The 19,517-nt window shown below is 43.7% G+C and overlaps 1 protein-coding gene across 1 annotated transcript in view; it reads left to right on the top strand.

Annotated features, from left to right (window-relative positions):
- The first annotated feature begins 392 nt into the window (after positions 1-392).
- Positions 393-19,517, top strand: part of etfa (electron transfer flavoprotein subunit alpha) — a 77,456-nt gene continuing 58,331 nt past the window's right edge. The window contains exons 1-3 of the mRNA XM_060853720.1: positions 393-489; positions 11,520-11,669; positions 14,240-14,321. Of these exons, the coding sequence (XP_060709703.1) occupies positions 445-489; positions 11,520-11,669; positions 14,240-14,321 (277 nt within the window). The 5' untranslated portion in view covers positions 393-444. The remainder of the gene's footprint in view (positions 490-11,519; positions 11,670-14,239; positions 14,322-19,517) is intronic.

Raw genomic sequence — 19,517 nt, 5'->3', positions numbered from 1 at the left:
AGTGAGAACCATGGTCTCCTCTGAGATAGGGACACCACCACTGCCCCACAAGAACCCTCATGGATGCATTATAGACATGCTCCTAACCAACATGGTCAGAGATGCTTATTACACGCTTCTGGAGTGGGTGGTACCAAACCTTTGGTCTCCTGGCTCAGAGGTAGGGATACTACCACTCTCCCATAAGAAGCCTCATGGACACATTACACATATTTTCCTAACCAACCTGTTCAGAGATGCTTATTACGTGCTTGTTGGGCGGGTGGGACTGAATTCCCCCGCTTTCCTGACCAAGAGGTAGGGACATTACCACCTCATCTATGGTGGCAATGGCCAAGCCTGACCACCAGGGGGGAGTGGAGAGGGGACAGGCGTTCTCGCGAGATCTCGGGCCGGCGGTGGCGAACTCTCGCGAGATCTCCGGGTGGTGGAAGATTCTGGAAGATGTTCCGACTCTTTTCCGAGGCCGGGCGGCGGATACCGGCGGCGGTGAGTGAGTGAGCGAGCCGACAACCCGACTCCGGGAAGCGTGAAGGTTGGCCGAGGCCTAGGCCTAGCCCGGTCCCCACTGAGATGGGGGCCACGGCAGTAGGCCTCACTCGGAGCCTCGGGGTCGGAGTCCGGGAGAACGTCACCGCCTCCCTCGGGCAGATCCTGAGAGTTGTTGGGGGGGGGGAGAGGTTAAAAGAAGGGACAAGCGGCGGGTCAAAAGTCACGCACAAAAAAAAAGCCACGCTGAAAAGATAAAGCTCCCAAAGTGCACCCCTTTATATAGAGAGACTTGCATTGACATAGCGCCCTTTTCACAACACTCAGAGGCTTTGCAGCCAATAGAGCGCGGTTACTGTTAACATGCGGTGTACCATGGGCTAACCAAATGGTGATACTGCTAACGTGCACTGTTCTATTGGCTCTACCAGTGTGTTTTGACCTGAACATTGGCCAGGACATAAAGCCCCTACCTCTCTCTGGCTTGTCCTGTGAGATGTCTTTTTTTTTTACAACGTTTCCTAATGAAGGGCTAATTGATTCTCCTGCTCCTAGGATGCTCCTTGACCTGCTGTGCTTTTCCAGCGCCACACTCTGATCTCTAGCATCTGCAGTCCTCACTTTCCCCTAGATTTTCTTTTTACGCCCACCTCCAGACTTGTCCGCAGAGTGGTGCAGAGCCAAGATTGGTGACTCAAAAACCATCATTGTGTACAGACTTTGTTTATACACGGTTAAAAATCACACAACACCAGGATACAGTCCAACAGGTTTAATTGGAAGCACTAGCTGTTGGACTACAACCTGATGATGTGTGATTTTTAACTTTGTAAACTCCAGTCCAACACTGGCATCTCCAAATCTTGTTTATATACAGCACAAATCCATCAGCAGCAAGCAACTGCCTCTATAATTTTTTCTTGGCCATTGAACAGCAATCCACCTGACTAACAGGTGCTTTCTTTTTTGGTGCACAGAAGCTCTGACACTCTTCCTTATTTATTTTTTTCTTTATCTTTTTAATTTCCCCGCACACTACCGCCTAACAGCAGAAGTACTTATTTTCCCCTGCACTCATGTCGTGTGTGTGCAGGTGTCAGACACAGTGAAGAACAAGTGTGTAAATATTTATTTATATTTCACCACCAGGAAGAAAGAAATAACCAGAGTGGCAAGTGACAAGCAGTGCCATTCTAGACAAAGGATAATGCTGTGTTATCAAAAAGTGAAGAGTGGGGCTGGGATTGTAGGGGGAAATAAAACACTCCACTCCCTGCAGTGCTCACCTCTCCCATAACAGCTCAAGCTGTGCTGCTTCTTCAGGGACACCCAAGCTCAAATATTAGCATGGAAGAGGGGCAGGCAATCAGCCCTAATCACTCCCTCGATGGCCTGGACCTGTTTATGGCCAGTTTGGCCAGGCCTAGGAGCAGAGGCAAGTGCTTTTTTAGTGAAGTATCAGTGTAGATTACGTGGTAAGGATTGAACACTGGACATTACAAATGAGGGCTTGTTCTTTTAGCCATCTAAGTGTTAGTTTGACAAGAAAATATTCACATTTTCTATTGGGAGTTTGTGAATATTTTTCAGGACATGAATTTGTGTTTACTTTGTTTTAACTCTCACTTGTCATGCTGAAGATAGTTCAGTGAGTTCACTGTGCTCAGAGGACAAATTGGGGTTGCTGAGTTTTTTTAAGATCAGGCATTACAATTTAGCTTCATGTGATGTGCTGTTAAGTCTATGAAACACTTTAATTGGTCTTGGAGTCTATTTGGAAGGGATATACTGCTTCTATGTCAAGTCTTTTTTGTGTTACCTTGAATGTGGTGCTGTAATTTAAGCTAAATACGTGCATCTGTTTTGCTTTTGTATTCTTAATGTTTTTCATCAAGATGTATGATTGATTCAGAATATTACAGCAGAGGATTTGTGAATATTTCTTCACTTTGGGCATTTCTGTTCCCAGTTCACTTTGGGCATGGAGCATTGTTCATGTCAAATGTAGGAACAATTGTGGAATTTATCTCTCCAAATGAATACTGTGCAGAGCAATCACATTGTGAGACGCAGTATTATTTTTTACTGGTGCCAATATTTGAGAGCCCTGGATATCACTTACATGTCCTGTGTGACTCTGTACTGGGCTTTGTTTCATTAATTTACAGAGAAGCCACAAGATCTGTCAGCTATGTTGCTCTCTGATGAATTGGAGCCAGAGTTGGCATGTGATCCAGGATTCTCCCAGTTGAATCATATGCCATGACGAAGGAAATGCATAACTCCCAATACTTTTCATGACTAATTTAGACTTGGAGACTTTCCCTCATCCAGTGACGCATGACACTATCAAGCATATGCTGATGTCTGTTATTGGTGCTAAGTTTCACTGGAGGTCACCAGATTATTGCCAGTGGCTGTAGTTTAGGGGTACCACTCCCCATTGAGCATAGCTTACAATCTTAACTACTTGTCATTGCTGTGTGTTGGAAATATTTTCAAGCTGATAATCAACTATTTGGCTGTGTTATAGATGCGAGTGTGTGGTGCTGGAAAAGCACAGCATATTAGGCAGCATCCGAGGGGCAGTAGAGTCGACATTTTGGGCATAAGCCTTCATCAGGAATGAAGAGATAAATGGGATGGGGGTTGGAGCTGGGTCTGGTGGGGGGGGTGGGGGGGGTGGTGTGAAGGTAGCTGTGAACACGATGGGTAGATGAAGTGGGGGGAGAAGGTGATAAGTCAGAGAGGAAGGTGGAGCGGATAGATGGGAAAGGTGATGGACAGGTCAAGAGGGCGGTACCAAGTTGGAGGTTTGGGACTGTGATAATGTGGGGGAGGGGAAATGAGGAAACTGGTGAAATCCACATTGATCCCATGTGGTTGCAAGGTCACAAGGCAGAATATGAGGCGTTTTTCCCCTAGATGTCAGATGGTAAGAGTTTGGTGATGGGGGAGGCCCAGGACATGCATGTCCTTGGCGGATTGGGAGGGGGAGTTGAAGTGTTCAGCCACAGGACGGTGGGGCTTGGTTGTGTTGGCATGGGTGTCCCAGAGATGTTAGCTGAAACGATCTGCAAGTTGGCATTCTGTCTCCCCAATGTAGAGGAGACCACATTGAGTGCAACGAATACAGCAGATGACATTGGCAAAGGTACAGCTAAATTTCTGTCGGATGTGGAAGGATTCTTGGGAGCCTTGGATGGAGGTGAGGGCACAAGTTTTGCACTCCTGTGGTGGCAGGGGATGGTGCCAGGGGTGGGGTGTGGATCTGACGAGGAAGTTGCGGAGAGAATGGTCTGTCCAGACACTGATAGGGGTGGGAGGGAAATATATCTCGGGTGGTGGGGTCTGCTTGTAGGTGGCGGAAGTAGCAGAGGATGATCCGGTGCATGTGGAGATTGGTGGGGTAGAAGGTTAGGACAGGGAGAAGTTCTGTCCTTGTTGTGTTGGGAGGAGTGGGGTTTGAGGGTGGAGATGCGGAAATTGGAAGAGATGTGCTGGAGGGCATCGTAGGCCATATGGGAGGAGAAATTGAAATCTTTGACGAAGGAGACCATCTGGCATTTTCTAAGGTGGGATTGGTCATCCTGGGAACAGATGCAGTGGAGGCGGAGGAATTAGGAATAAGGGATGGCGTTTTTACAGGAGGTAGGGTGGCAGGAGGTGTAGTTTTGGTAACTGGGAGTCGGTAGGCTTAGTAGATGTCCATGATTTGTTGGTCGCCGGAGATGGCGAGGTCCAGCGAGGAGGGAGAGCTATCTGAGATGGTCCAAGTGAGTTTGAGGTTGGGTGAAAGGTGTTAGTGAAGTTGATGAACTGTTCAACCTCCTTGTGGAGCATGAGGTAGCGTCAATACAGTCATTGGTGAAGCAGAGGAACAGGTGGGCGATAGTACCGGTGTAGCTACGGAAGATGGATCCTTCCACATCCGACAGAGATTTACCTGTACCTGCACCAGTATCATGTACTGTATTTGTTGCACCCAATGTGGTCTCCTGCACATCGGGGAGACAGGACACCAATTTGCGGATTGTTTCAGATAACATCTCTAGGATGCCCGCGCCAACCAACCAGCCCCTACCGCCCTGTGGTGAACACTTCAACTCCCCCTCCCACTCCACCAAGGACACGCAGATCCTGGGTGTCCCCCATTGCCAAACCCTTACCACCACGTCTGGAGGAAGAATGCCTCATATTCTGCTTTGGGGCCATGCAACCACACAACCACACAGGATTAATGTCGATTTCACCAGTTTCCTCATTTCCCCTGCCCCCCACATTATCTCAGTCCCATGTGTCTAACTCAGCACCGCCCTTTTGACCTGTCCATCTCTTTTCCCATCTATCTGCTCCACCATCCTCTCTGACCTATGATCTTCCCCCCCCCCCCATCTATCTATTGCATTCTCAGTTACCTTCTACCCCCCACCTCAACCACCCCAACCCTACCCCTCCAGGGCATCAGCCAAGGGTTGAACACGAGACCGTGGAGTGCAGGTTCATAGCTCCTTGAATGTGTAGTCGCAGGTAGATAGGATAGTGAAGGAGGCGTTTAGTATGCTTTCCTTTATTGGTCAGAGTATTGAGTACAGGAGTTGGGAGGTCATATTGCGGCTGTACAGGACTTTGGTTGGGCACTGTTGGAATATTGCATTCAATTCTGGTCTCCTTTCTATCAGAAAGATGTTGTGAAACTTGAAAGGGTTCAGAAAAGATTTACAAAGATGTTGCCAGAGTTGGAGGATTTGAGCTATAGGGAGAGGCTGAACAGGCTAGGGCTGTTTTCCCTGCAGTGTCTGCCTGTCAAGCCCCTGATCCACAAGCCTCATTGCTGAAGAAGGGCTGATGTCCAAAAAGTTGATTTGGCTTCTCCTCGGATACTACCTGACCTGCGATGCTTCTTCACCACAATCTTGACTCTGATCTCCAGCATCTGCAGTCTTCACTTTCTCCCTGTGTTATAGACAGAGTCATGGAGATGTACAGTATGGAAACAGACCCTTTGGTCCAACCCGTCTATGCTGACCAGATATCCTAACCCAATCTAGTCCCACCTGCCAGCACCCGGCCCATATCCCTCCAAACCCTTCCGATTCAATTACCCATCCAAATGCTTCTTAAATGTTGCAATTGTACCAGCCTCCACCACTTCTTCTGGCAGCTCATTCCATACATGTACCACCCTCTGCATGAAAATGTTGCCATGTAGGTTTCTTTTATATCTTTCCCCTCTCACCCTAAACCGGGTGAGGATATGGGCCGGGTGCTGGCAGGTGGGACTAGATTGGGTTGGGATATCTGGTCGGCATGGACGGGTTGAACCGAAGAGTCTGTTTCCGTGCTATACGTCTGTATGACTCTATGCCCTCTAGTTCTGGACTCTCGACCCCAATGAAAAGACTTTGTCTATTTACCCTATCCATGCCCCTCACAATTTTGTAAACCTCTATAAGGTCACCCCTCAGCCTCTGATGCTCCAGGGAAAACAGCCCCAGCCTGGTCAACCTCTCCCTCTAGCTCAAATCCTCCAACCCTGGCAACATCCTTGTAAATCTTTTCTGAACCCTTTCAAGTTTCACAACATCTTTCTGATAGGAAGGAGACCAGAATTGCATGCAATATTCCAACAGTGCCCAACCAACGTCCTGTACGGCCGCAATATGACCTCCCAACTCCTGTACTCAATACTCTGACCAATAAAGGAAAGCATACTAAACGCCTTCATTTTATCCTATCTACCTGTGACTTCACATTCAAGGAGCTATGAACCTGCACTCCACGGTCTCGTTGTTCAATCCTTGGCTGATGCCCTGTAGGGGGACATGAACCTGGACCCTCTGGCTTAGAGGAAGTGACAGTATCCACTGTGCCACAAGACCAGCCTTTTTTAGATTTTTTCTTTTTAAGCAAGGAGTGCAGAATTGGTGAATAGGGAATGGGTGGAAGAAATAGTAAGGGGTGATTTGTGAGTGGCGTTTTTATTGATAATTACTTTACATTAGATCATCCTTTTCTTCCCTTTCCTTATCAACTCCTTACTCAGGCTGAGAACAAATGGAAAATAAAACCTTGCCCCAGTAATAAATGGAGAGGAGTCTTCCCCCAAGGTTAGACCAGTTCAAAGAAAAGCAAATGACAATTACAAACCTATTGACGTAATTAGAGCTGGGATTACATGTGCAAATGTGCTGAGGTTATGACTTTTCACTTTTATAAGTACCATTGTAAATATGGACCTAATTGATGTTTTTGTCTGTGTATCATGAATACCGTGGCAGTGGCTGGAGTACTTGACTTCCACAGCAGGGGATGAGTGTTAGATCTGGAACTGGCAAGTTCTGATTGTGATTGAGGGAATCTAATCATTTGTGGGAGGCTATCAATAAACACTATCTTGTAAACTTGATGGGTTGCTAAAGGACACAACTAAAAACACTAATGTCCATTAATGGATTAGCTTTGGGAAATGTAGGGATAGAGTATTGGGGTGGGATGCTGTTCAGAGGGTCAGTGTGGACTGCTTTGTCAAGAGGGTCTGCTTCCACAATGTAGGGATTCTATGATCAAAACTGAAAATCTATCTATTCTGCTTGCTCTGGCCTGTATGTGACTCCAGTCCCATGTTCTGTGGTTGACAGTTGAGGCCTCTGAAGTAGTTTGTCCTTAATTTTGTTTTTCTGCCAAGTTTAAAAATAAACATGGGTTAGTGCTCAGTTCTATTCTTGATCAATTACCAAATAGCATGTTTACAGATGATTGTAATTGATGTTTTTGTACATTTTATAATTTCTTATTTCTTTGGGACTTCAGTGCCCTGAGCCAAAGAAAAAAATAACATGGAAGCAGACTTGGCCCAACTCCCGACCTCAAATAGTTCATGTTGATATAAGTTCTTAAAGTAAGCAGTGGCCCTCATCTCATGGACCCACTAAATTGCCTTATCCCTTTACTCTCTCTCTTTCAGCCTCCTAGCTAAACTCTTTTGAAATGAGAATTTTGTTAGCTTTTGTCACTTACTCTGACACTATTCCACACCCTTAACATTGTTGTGTTCTAAATGTTTTATATTTAATCTCATGTCACATTGTTATAGATGCCATAATTACTAGGTGCAGTCTTTCTATTCAAGCTGTGCCAGCTTTTCATATTTCCTCTAATTGCTCTCAATTTTCTGAACCTCTTTGTTCTCACTTGTTGCTGCTGATTAAACTTTATTACCAAAGAAAAGTAAATAACATAAAAGTTTTCAGTAGCTCAGACACATGATGAACTGCAAGAGTGATGCTCAAAGCAAACAGCCTCTATTTGTTGGCCACTCTTCAAGACCATGATTCATGCTGGAGAGCCATTCTGTAGATATCGGTCACTGTCTGGTGATGGTATTTATGGTATGTTTCCTAGGGCTAGCTGCAGTTCAAACATCAGGACATGTTTTGAGTGGTGGAGTATCTCATAAGCTATCTCAGCTATTGGTTGACAAGCTACAAACTAGACTTTTATTTAGGTTTACCACGTGGAAGGGAGATTCATTGGAAACAATCAAAATTATGAAGAGTTTTGATATACTAAACATATAAACACTTTTTGCTGACGCTTGGGAGATGGGCCTGTAACTAAGGGAAGCTGACTTCAAAATAGTTGGCAAAAGAACCATAGGGGCGAAGAATGGACTTGTTTTTATGTAGAAAATTCCTATGGTCTTGAATGCTATGTCTGAAGGAGACTCAACAATAATTTCAAAAGGGAATTAGGCGTAGATATGGAACAACAAACTTGCAAGACAATGGGGAAAGAGCAGGAAAGTGGGACTAATTAGATTGCTGTTTAGAGAATTGTTCACAGGCACGATGGGCTGAATAGCTGACCCCACTAATTGGAATATATTTTCCTCCCCACCCCTGTCAGCATTTCGGAGAGACCATTACCTCTGTGCCTCCCTTGTCAGATCCACATCCTCCACCAGCCCACACTCACTCCAGGCACCTTCCCCTGCCACCGCAAGAGATGCAAAGCCTATGCCCACACCTCCACCCTCACCACCATCCAAGGTCCAAAAGGATCCTTCCAAATCCGACACAAATTTACCTGTACTTCCACAAATGTCATCTACTGTATCTGTTGCACCCGATGTGGTATCCTCTACATCAGGGAGACAGGATGCCTTCTTGTGGATCGTTTCAGAGAACATCTCTGTGAAATCCGCACCCACCAACCCCACCGCCCTGTAGCTGAGCACGTTAACTACCCCTTCCACTCTACAAAGGACATTCAGTTCCTGAGCCTCTTCCATCGTCAAATGCTCGGAGGAAGAATGCCGTATCTTCTGCCTTGGGACCCTGCAAATGCATGGGGTTAATGTGGATTTCACCATTTTCCTCATTTCCCCTCCCCTGGCCTTATCCCAGTCCCTAGCCTCCAACTCGGCACCGCCCTCTTGACATGTCCATCATACGTCCCATCTATCTGGTCCACCCTCCTCTCTGACCTTCTCCCCCACCTTATTGCATTCACAGCTACCTTCCCCAGCCCCAGCCCCAGGACACCCCCCCTCTCATTTATCTCTCACCCGCTCTGGCTCACAAGTCTCATTCCTGATGAAAGCTTATGCCCAAAATGTCGTTTTTCCCATTCAGTGCTTTTCCAGCACCACACGACCGACTCTGATCTCCAGCATCTGCAGTCCTCACTTTCTCCTGAATGGCTTTCTGTATTACATAATTCTGTGACTGTTGTGAGGCAAAATCATACATGAAGGTCTTGAGCATTGGCCACAACACTTAAAAAAAAATCAGATAAATATATGCTGAGACTGTTAGCTTCTATTTGTGAATGTTTGGAATTCTGTACCTGTCATGGCATTGAGGGAGGTACAGTCGTTGAGGACTTTTATGAAAGGGATTGATACATTTATTGGTAGAGGAATAATGTTGAAAAATGGGATTGAGATAGAAGATCAACCATAATCTAATTGAATGGAGCAGGATCAGTGGGCTGAATGGACTGCTCTTGCACCTATTTTCTATGTTCTGGTTTGAAAATGGAGACATCTACATCAAGGTTATCCAGTCTCCATTAGTATTTTACAAACACTACCTTTTGTATTGAAATACAATAACAAAACATAGAGACATAACAGTTGAATTGCATCATTTGATCTGACAACGTGATTTTGAGGGGAAGTGATATTTGGCTTATGTGTTTGCAATTTACGAGGTGCAATGGGACTCTGCTATCATGAAGTCCACAGGCACTCTGTCTTCAGTCTGTTACAAATGAGACTGCATTTCTTTAGTTTCCTAGTCAATCAGCATTTCATCGAAGGCCGGGAAAATTGCATCCAAATCCCAACAGCATCAAATCTTTGCACTCCAAATCAAATAAATAAAACAAATGTTACATCACCAAATGATTATATAATTGTGTTTTAATTTTTCCATTTAAAGTGGGTGTACAGTGTTAGTATTGCAAGTGGGGGTGCTTGTGGAAGGAAGGGAATTGGGAATTGTATCATGAACATTGAGGAAAGGGGATGGCATATGGCAGCATAATCTGGAGTGACTATTTAGATTAATCACATTTAGCAAAAACAAATTGTGATTGTTCTGAGTAATAAATGTCCACAGTATCTGTAAGCATGTGAACCATCATAAACTTAGTCCAGAGACTGAGAATATCATCTATATAAATACTTGGGAGCAGGAGGAGGTCAGAGACTAGGAATTCTGCGGCAAGTAACTTGCCTCTTGACTCCCCAAAACCTGTCCACCATATACAAGACACAGGTCAGGAGTGTCATTGAATACTTCCCACACAAAGCTGGACATTATTCAAGACAGATCAGCCTGCTTGACTGGCAACCCTACAAACATTGTTGCCTCAGAGGATCTCAGTTATTAAGCTCAAAGCTGTTCTGATGTGGTTTAATACCACACAGGTCAAATTCTATTTAAATGACGTTTTGAGGGTCTAAGAAATGCACTGTACTGAACTCCACACTATAGTAGACAGCATTATGGAAGGATTTCAATATAATTGATAAACAGTTGTTTGAATTGGGAAGGAATAATCAGTTAATTTTCAGAAAATGTTTGAGTAATTGCTAGTTATTTCACAAGCCTGCAGTAATGATGCCGCAGTCATTAATCATTGAACCTGAATGTCCTTGTATATCTACAACACATGGTGTTGACAATGACATCAGCTGCTGGCTCAACAACACTGAAACATGATGTTGACAAAAAGCGCTAGTGTTTGCTCAAGTTCTGACCTTGAATTTTTCATATTCTGGGATGGGATACCGAACTGAAGTCCAGTTTGTTTTCTCAAGTGGATGTAAGATTGTCCATGACACTGTTGAGAAAGAGTAGAAGACTATGTTCATTGCGCCAAACAGATCCAACTCTAGATTTCCTCTCTCCAAATATGTATTGTGTTTGACAGTACTTTGAGCTATATAATGTTGGTTACAGATCTGTCACTGCTGAGAGCAGTTTTGAGGTAATTATCACATGGGAATATTGTTCAATATTAAAGTGTATTAACTGAATTACTTGTATTTATTCTGCCGATATTAAGTAATGCAGTGGTAGTTCAAAGTTCCCCAGTCTTAAGTTTGAGCTTCCTGAAAGTATCATAATAACATGATTTTTATTATTTTTCAAATTTGTTTGATTTTGGGCAGTGTTTCAAATATTAAGGGGAATAGAAAGCATTAGATTAAGGGAGAGACAAATTTTATTTGTTAGGGAGTCTGAAGCTAGAACTAGATATTTCAGAAGGGAAATTGGAAAATCTGCAGAATGGTAGCAGTTTGGACGTCAATTCAGCTTTGATGTAAAATTGATAGAACTTTGTTAGAAACTATGAAGGGATATGGGGCAATAGTGGTTTATGTGGAGATAAGTTACCAGTTTGTCACAATCTCATTGAATAGTAAGTAGCATCAGTAGGTTAAAATGGCCTCCTCCTGTTCTATGTTCTTCCCAAAAATGACACGTTTGTAAGATTCTTATTTTATTTTTTTCTAGACCTGCTACCTGCAACGATTTCAGAGCACTCTTGTACTCGCAGAGCATAATAATGAGAAGCTGACTCCCATTACCCTCAATGCCATCACTGCAGCCAAACAGCTGGGTGGAGAAGTTTGTTGTTTGATTGCTGGCACAACTTGTGGCAAGGTAAAATGTTTTTGCTATATTTATATTTATAGAGTCATAGAGGTGTATAGCAGGGAAACAGACCCTTCAGTTCAACTTGTCCATGCTGACCAGATATCCTAACCTAACCTAATTTGCCAGCACATGGTCCATATTCCTCTAAATAAAAGGGTCGTAAGGGGCAACATTTTCACACAGAGGGTGGTGCATGTGTGGAATGAGCTGCCAGTAGAAGTGGTGGAGGCTGGCACAATTACAACATTGAAAAGGCATCTGGATAGATATATGAATAGGTACCTATCCAGATACCTTTTCAATGTTGTAATTGTGTCAGCCTCCACCACTTCTACTGGCAGCTCATTCCACACATGCACCACCCTCTGTGTGAAAATGTTGCCCCTTATGTCCCTTTTATATCATTCCCCTCTCACCCTGGGGAAAATGTGTATTTATCTTATCCATGCCCCTCATGATTTTATAAACCTTTATTTGGTCACACCTCAGCCTCTGATGCTCCAGGGAAAACAGCCCCAGCCTATTCAGCCTCTCCCTATTGCTCAAATCCTCCAATCCTGGCAAAATCCTTGTAAATCTTTTCTGAACCCTTTGAAGTTTCACAACATCCTTCCAATAGGAAGGAGACCAGAATTGCATGCAATATTCCAAAAGTGGCCTAACCAGTGTCCTGTACAGCTGTAACATGACCTCCCAACTCCTGTACTCAATACTCTGACCAATAAAGCAAAGCATACCAAACACCTCCTTCACTATCCTATCTAACTATGACTCCACTTTCAAGGAGCTATGAACCTGCACTCCATGGTCTCTTTGTTCAGCAACACTCCCCAGGACCTTACCATTAAGTGTATAAGGCCTGCTCTGATTGGCTTTTCCAAAATGCAGCACCTCGCATTTATCTAAGTTAAGCACCATCTGCTACTCCTCAGCTCTTTGGCCCATCTGATCAAAATCTCTGAGGTAACCTTCGCTGTCGACTACACCTCCAATTTTGATGTCATCAGCAAACTTACTAACTATACCTCCTATGTTCATATCCAAATCGTTTTTTTATATATATATATATATATATATATATATATATAAAAATGATGAAAAGTAGTAGACCCAGCACCGATCCTTATGGCACACCACTGGTCACAGGCCTCCAGTCTGAAAAACAACCCTCCTCCACCACCCTCTGTCTTCTAACTTTGAGCCAGTTCTGTATCCAAATGGCGAGTTCTCCCTGTATTCCATGAGATCTAAGCTTGCTAACTAGTCTCCCATAGGGAACCTTGTCAACCGCCTTACTGAAATCCATATAGGTCTACTGCTCTGCCCTCATCAATCTTCTTTGTTACTTCTTCAAAAAACTTAATCAAGTTCATGAGACATGATTTCCCATGCACAAAACCATGCTGACAATCTCTAAGCAGTCCCTGTCTTTCCAAATACATGTAAATCCTGTCCCTCAGGATTCTCTTCATCAACTTGCCCACCACCGATGTCAAGCTCACCAGTCTATAGTCCCCTGGCTTTTCCTTACCACCTTTCTTAAATAGTGGCACCACAATAGCCAACTTCCAGTCTTCCAGCACCTCACCTGTGACTATTGATGATACAAATATCTGAGCAAGGGGCCAAGCAATCACTTCCCTAGCTTCCTACAGAGTTCTAGGGTACACCTGATTAAGTCCTGGAGATTTATCTACTTTTATGCATTTCAAGACATCCAGCACTATTTCCTCTGTAATACGGACATTTTTCAATTTGTTTCAAATTTTCGTGCAGTTTAGAATTGCTAGCATATTATTTGCCATTACTTTACAAATTTTTACTGACTGCAACAATAACTTGCATTTATATAGCATATTTATTGGAGTAAAATGTTCCAAGGCCCTTCAAGGGTGTAATCAATTAGATGAAATTTTAACCAAGGTAAAGAAGCTATTGCGCCAAGTGCCAGAAAACATTGTCAAAAAAGTAGGAATAAGGACTGTCTTAAAAGGAAGAGAGAGAGATGGTGAGTACAAGGTAGTTCTTCTATAACGCGATGTTTGTGATCTTGTGCAACCACTCATTATAGAAAAGTTGCGTTTTAGAAACAGTGCTTAAATGTTGGCGATGTAATCACATTTCAGCCAACACATTTTAAAAGTTCATGCTTTAGTCCCCAGTTTGTTAATTGAGTTGCAGCAAATCTGCGTTAATGAAACATGCGTTATAGCAAAACCACCTGTATTTATAAGTCACTGTGCCACACTTAATTTTTTATAGTCATTCTTTAATGGGATGTGGGGGTCACTGGCCAGGCCAGCATTAGTTGACCTGTCCAAATTGCCCATGAACTAGTGGCTTGTCCTGCTATTTTAGAAGGCCAGTTAAGAGTCAACTTCATTGCTGTGAATCCTGAGTCACATGTAGGTCAGGTCAATGAACAGGGTGGGTTTGTTGCCACCATGGTGATGGTTTCATGGCGGACATTACTGAGGCTAACTTTCAATTCCCAGGCAGAATTTGCAGACATTTCTTTGCCAATTTTGTCCCATTTAACTGGGCCTCTATTCAAAACTGACATTTACTTGTTACAGGTTGCAGAAGAAGTCAGTAAAGTGCAAGGTGTGAAGAAGATTCTAGTGGCTGAGAATGACTCATTTAAAGGTTTTCTACCAGGTAGGCATGGATGCAGCAAGAGGGTGGTTTCTCAATGCTGCCAGGCTTCCTGAGTGTTCCAGCACTTTCAGTATTTATTGGAGATTTCCAGTGTCTGCAATATTTTGTTTTGCGATACTAATTTTTTAAAAAAATGAATTGAATGCTAATACTGTATGTTTAGTGATTTGGGAATAAATAATTTGCTATATCTTCAAGTATGATGAGAATAAAATGTGTCTGTGACATTCTTTTCTTGGACAAAATAACGAAAACAGCATGGTTGAAGTTCAAAATTACAGCATTATAGCATAGTTACAACACATTTTGTATGTAGAATATAATTAAAGTATCTTATAGAATGCTTAGATGCAACATTTTAATTAAACTTGAGTCTGTAAGTTGCAAAGTAATGAGGAAACACATTTTATTGTAGAAAGGGGGTTTGAATGGCAGTACAGTTCAAATCTTTAAAACTCATGCAACTAAGCAAGAGTGTTTTGGGGCTCTAACTGTGCAACTGGAGCATATGGGTTCAAAATGTACTGATCTCATGACTAGAGATTACCTGAGGATCCATTTCAAGCTATACATTTCTCCTGTTTTCAGAAAAATTCATATAAAACTGAACATCCAGTTTTTGTTGCATGCATTTAAATAAATGTCTGGTTGAAAATGCTTTCTGTAACTAAGTAAGAGTTAGAGTATTTATTTGTGATATGCTTCTGAGGGTAGAAAAGGACTATAACATAAATGACACTTGCTTAACTCTTCAGTCATTTGAATCATTTATTTGCGGATTGGTAATGAAGAACTCCAGGAAGTGAATCATTTGAGAGAAAATATACAGAGGAACCTTGATTATCCGAAGGACACAGGGGGGCAGTATTTCATTCGGTTAGTTGAATGTTAGATAACATAGTTTAACTGAGCATCAGGACCTTGCTATCTTGCTGGATAATCTGATATTTGGATAATTAAATACTGGATAATTGAGGTTCCTTTGTAGTTCAATTTACTGTAGTAAATCGTGCATGATCTTTAGAAGTTGCAGGCTTGCAAGGCTTTTGTTCAATTGATTTCTTGTGACATTCAGCTTTTGTACTGTATCTGCATAACTGGTGTACATTTTCATTGTTTAAATAAGCCTGTCTGAAATATTATTGGATATCACAACTTGTGGTGACAGGTTTGCATCATGGTGAATACTGTTATACATTGTTTGGTACAACTCAGGAGTCCCATGCATGGCATCCACTGCCACATTTGGTGAAGAAGAAGAAGACAATGGTCTGAGAACGTGCCGGAATTGCTCGCCTCTGTTTTCTCTGGGCTATCTTATCAGCCAGCTGAGCTTTTGATTTCTGATGGCTTCTTCCAGTGCCCTTCCAAACTGTCATCTTCTAAAAGTCATGTCTACCAGTCACTGTATCCCATTTGACAGTGTCAGTATCCACCATCTTTGTATCTCACTTGCAGGTGTCCTTGTATTGGAAAACTCAGAAGTCCAAGAGGTTATGAGCCATTGACCATTCACAGTCATCCATTGACAAATGCAGATTAGCCAGTGGAGATGTTATTGGCTTAGCCATGAATATATACTGATAGAACTAGCTTGCTTAGGCCCATTGAGTTGGTAATCTTCTCCTACCAACGAAGGCCAAAGATACTGTATGAGACAGTGAAGGTGAAAACTGGTAAAATATGTTGTCCTTATCTTACTACTGTGAAGGAGTGAACTGAGGATGCAGGTTTGGTAGACTTTCAGCTTGCTATTGTCCATTAACTTCTATTGTTCTACGCACTCCTATGCAGCTTGGACATAACTAGTGCAACTCTTGTGATTCGTTGTTGATTTCAACATCAAGCAGCAGATTGTTCGTGATTGCGTAGCCTGAAACTATCAACAACTGCCAGTGTCAATATTGTTAGTGCTGATAGATGGTGAAATGGCGACATTTTGTACTATGGTTTGTCTTCCTGATGTTGTGTTATTTACTATAAATATGTTCAGAGAGAGATTCAAGATGGCGGCGACCCAGCAAGTCTGAGTCTGTAGTGATCTGTCTAAGACTTGGGCAAAGTGGGCCACCCGCCTTCACCACACCTTTTGAATCATTTATAATAACTTTTGCCCAGCATAGTTAATCACTTTATATCAAACTTGAACAGTTTGGTGTTGTTCTTAAAATGACTAAGGGCAAAACTTCCCGCAGTTTGCAACAGGCAGGGACCCCTCCCCTACCCCCTCCAGCAGCAGAAGCATGACAGAGAAATTGAAAAACTTGACCATCGCGTTGGAGGAGGGTAGCAAAAGGCCACTACGTCAGAAGCTGCTGCCGAGTCGGCTGTGGGCCGGGTCCGGGCTCTTGAGCAGCGAGTCCGGACCTTGGAAGAGCACATTAACCTCGAAAGTCGGGGCTGTCGAAAAAATATTCGGTTGCTGGGCCTTCCCGAACGCAGTTTTTTTGGAGCAATGACTCCCTCAAATATTAAAGTTGGAGTCCGATCCAGGCCAGGTACGGGTGGAGTGGGTCCACCGGGTTGCTATATGCGGGCCCACCTTCTCGGGGTGGGGTGGGGCTTATTGTTATTCACTATGTGAATAGGATAGGATACCCAAGAGTACTATGGGTATATCTCTTAGATCTAGACATTTGATGGGTCTGAATAAGGAGCTGGGCTAGTAGATGTGTGGAGGTGCCTTCACCCCCAGGGCAGAGACTTTACTTTCTATTCCAACCCACACAAGTGTCATACTAGAATTTATATGTTTTTTTGCTCCCTCGACCCTTTTGAATTCCATATTGTCCTGCAAAATAGGTAATATAGCAATCTCTGATCATGCTGCAGTATATATGGAAGTTAAGACTAGGGACGATGGGACAGGCCCCCGACATTGGCGTACGGATTCTTTCTTAATGAAGGATAGCAACTTTATAAAATATTTTTCTCAGGAATTCAAAACCTTTTTGGAAATTAATTCAGGTATGGCCAGTAAGGTAAAAACAATGACTGCAGATGCTGGAAACCAGATTCTGGATTAGTGGTGCTGGAAGAGCACTATGGCCAGTAACCCATCGACAATGTGGGAGACCATTAAGGCTTATGCGCGAGGTTTGATCATCTCATATTCTGTGACCCAGAAAAGACGAAAGGGAGAACAACAGCGCCTGCTCGAGGCTCGCTTGAAGGCAGCTGAGACAGCGTATATTGATAGGCCCTCTATTATTAAGCTACAAAGGATCCACAGCCCTTAGGACAGCCTTGAACACCGCACTTACTCAAACAGCAAAGAGAGAAATATTATTTGTAAAGCAAAGACTATATGAATATGGTGACAAGCATGGTGGATACCTAGCATATCTTGCTAGGAAAAAAGAGGCTCCTCAAGTTATCACATCCATTAGGGAAAGTGCTGGTACTCTGACTTGTGATTGTAATAGAATCAATACAACCTTTAGAAAGTTCTATTTTGAATTGTATAAATTGCAGGACTGTGAGGATAGAACTAAGAAGATGGAGTCCTTCTTTAAAAACGTGGCCTTTCTGGATTTAACCTCGGAGCAGGTGTTGATCCTGAATGCCCCCCTGACAACCCAGGAAGTACTCGACGCAATTAGACAGCTTCAGAGTGGCAAAGCACCTGGACCAGACTGATTCCAAGTTGAATTTTATAAAAGATTTATAGGGGAACTGGCTGGTACACTTTTGGCATGTACAATTACTCACATAGTCAGGGCTACCACCCGCCTGCGTGGAGAGAAGCAAATATTTCTCTCATTCTTAAAAAAGGAAAGGCCCCAGAAGATTGCTCATCATATAGACCAATGCCCTTGCTAAATGTGGATTTCAAAATCCTTTCTAAAGCGTTAGCATTAAGATTGGAGAGAGTCTTACCATATATCATAAAGGAGGACCAGACGGAGTTTACCAAGGGCCGTAGATCAGCTAACAATAGTAGAAGGGTCTTAAATATGATACAAGCCTGTCAACAGGAAAGAATACAGGGGATAGTTGTCTCTCTGGATGCAGAGAAGGCATTTGATCGGATAAAATGGTCATACCTTCTTCACGCACTGGAAAGGTTTGGTGTCGGAGAGGTATTTTCTAAATGGGTCTATATTATACAATGATTTGGGCAGCCATGTAAGATTTCTCCAGTTTCCTCATTTCCCCTCCCCCCACCTTGTCTCAGTCGATTCCCTCAAACTCAGCACCGCCTACCTAACCTGCAATTTTCTTCCTGACCTCTCCGCCCCCACCCCACTCCGGCCTATCACCCTCACCTTGACCTCCTTCCACCTATCACATCTCCATCGCCCCTCCCCCAAGTCCCTCCTCCCTACCTTTTATCTTAGCCTGCTGGACACATTTTCCTCATTCCTGATGAAGGGCTTTTGCCCGAAACGTCGAATTTCCTGCTCCTTGGATGCTGCCTGACCTGCTGCGCTTTAACCAGCAACACATTTTCAGCTCTGATCTCCAGCATCTGCAGACCTCACTTTTTACTCGAAGATTTTAACCTACTGCGAATCCTCTTGCAAGGATGTCTTTCTTGAAGAAGCTCTCTTCCTCTCTCTACAAGAATTTCAGTGAGTCTCTCTCTCACTACACCCCTCAGGTCATCTCCTCTGCACAGAAGCTCTTCAGCCATGTTCTCAAACAGACTCGCTACCACAGCCACATCTCCTTCCTCAGCACCTGCCTACGGAACCGACTGATCCCGCACGGACTCCGGACTACATTCCAACCAACAAAATTTGGGCCCAACCAGGACAACCTGTACCTACAACAAATCCGAAGCCTCCAGCAACAGACCTCCCTCCGGATCCTCCGCTCCACCCTTGCAGCCATGCGTCGCTACCTACATTCCCTGCAATCAGCCCTACCCCAGCTCAGGACAACACTCTCACAAACTTGCAAAGGACCTCTACTGTTCCTCATCTACAGAAGAATCCATACACTAAACAAACAGTTCTTCCTAGCCATATCAGAAATTAAAGACAGTAAGTACCGAAAACTTTCATGTACTTACCCCCACACTCGTGGTTCCTCAACTGTTCCAGAAACTTCCATCAGCCTCTGTAATCTGTCGGATGCCATTACACACACGGCCGCTACAGCGCCCGCGACACCAACGGCCGACGACGACCGTGACGTCACTTCCGCCCCTACCGACCTCGCAGCCTCCGCAGACAACCGCTTCCACGATCG

This window comes from Hemiscyllium ocellatum, chromosome 42 (genome assembly GCF_020745735.1).
Source record: "Hemiscyllium ocellatum isolate sHemOce1 chromosome 42, sHemOce1.pat.X.cur, whole genome shotgun sequence".
NCBI classification, from domain to species: domain Eukaryota; kingdom Metazoa; phylum Chordata; class Chondrichthyes; order Orectolobiformes; family Hemiscylliidae; genus Hemiscyllium; species Hemiscyllium ocellatum.
Note: the sequence above shows the minus strand (reverse complement) of the source record. Positions and strands in the feature narration are given on the sequence as shown.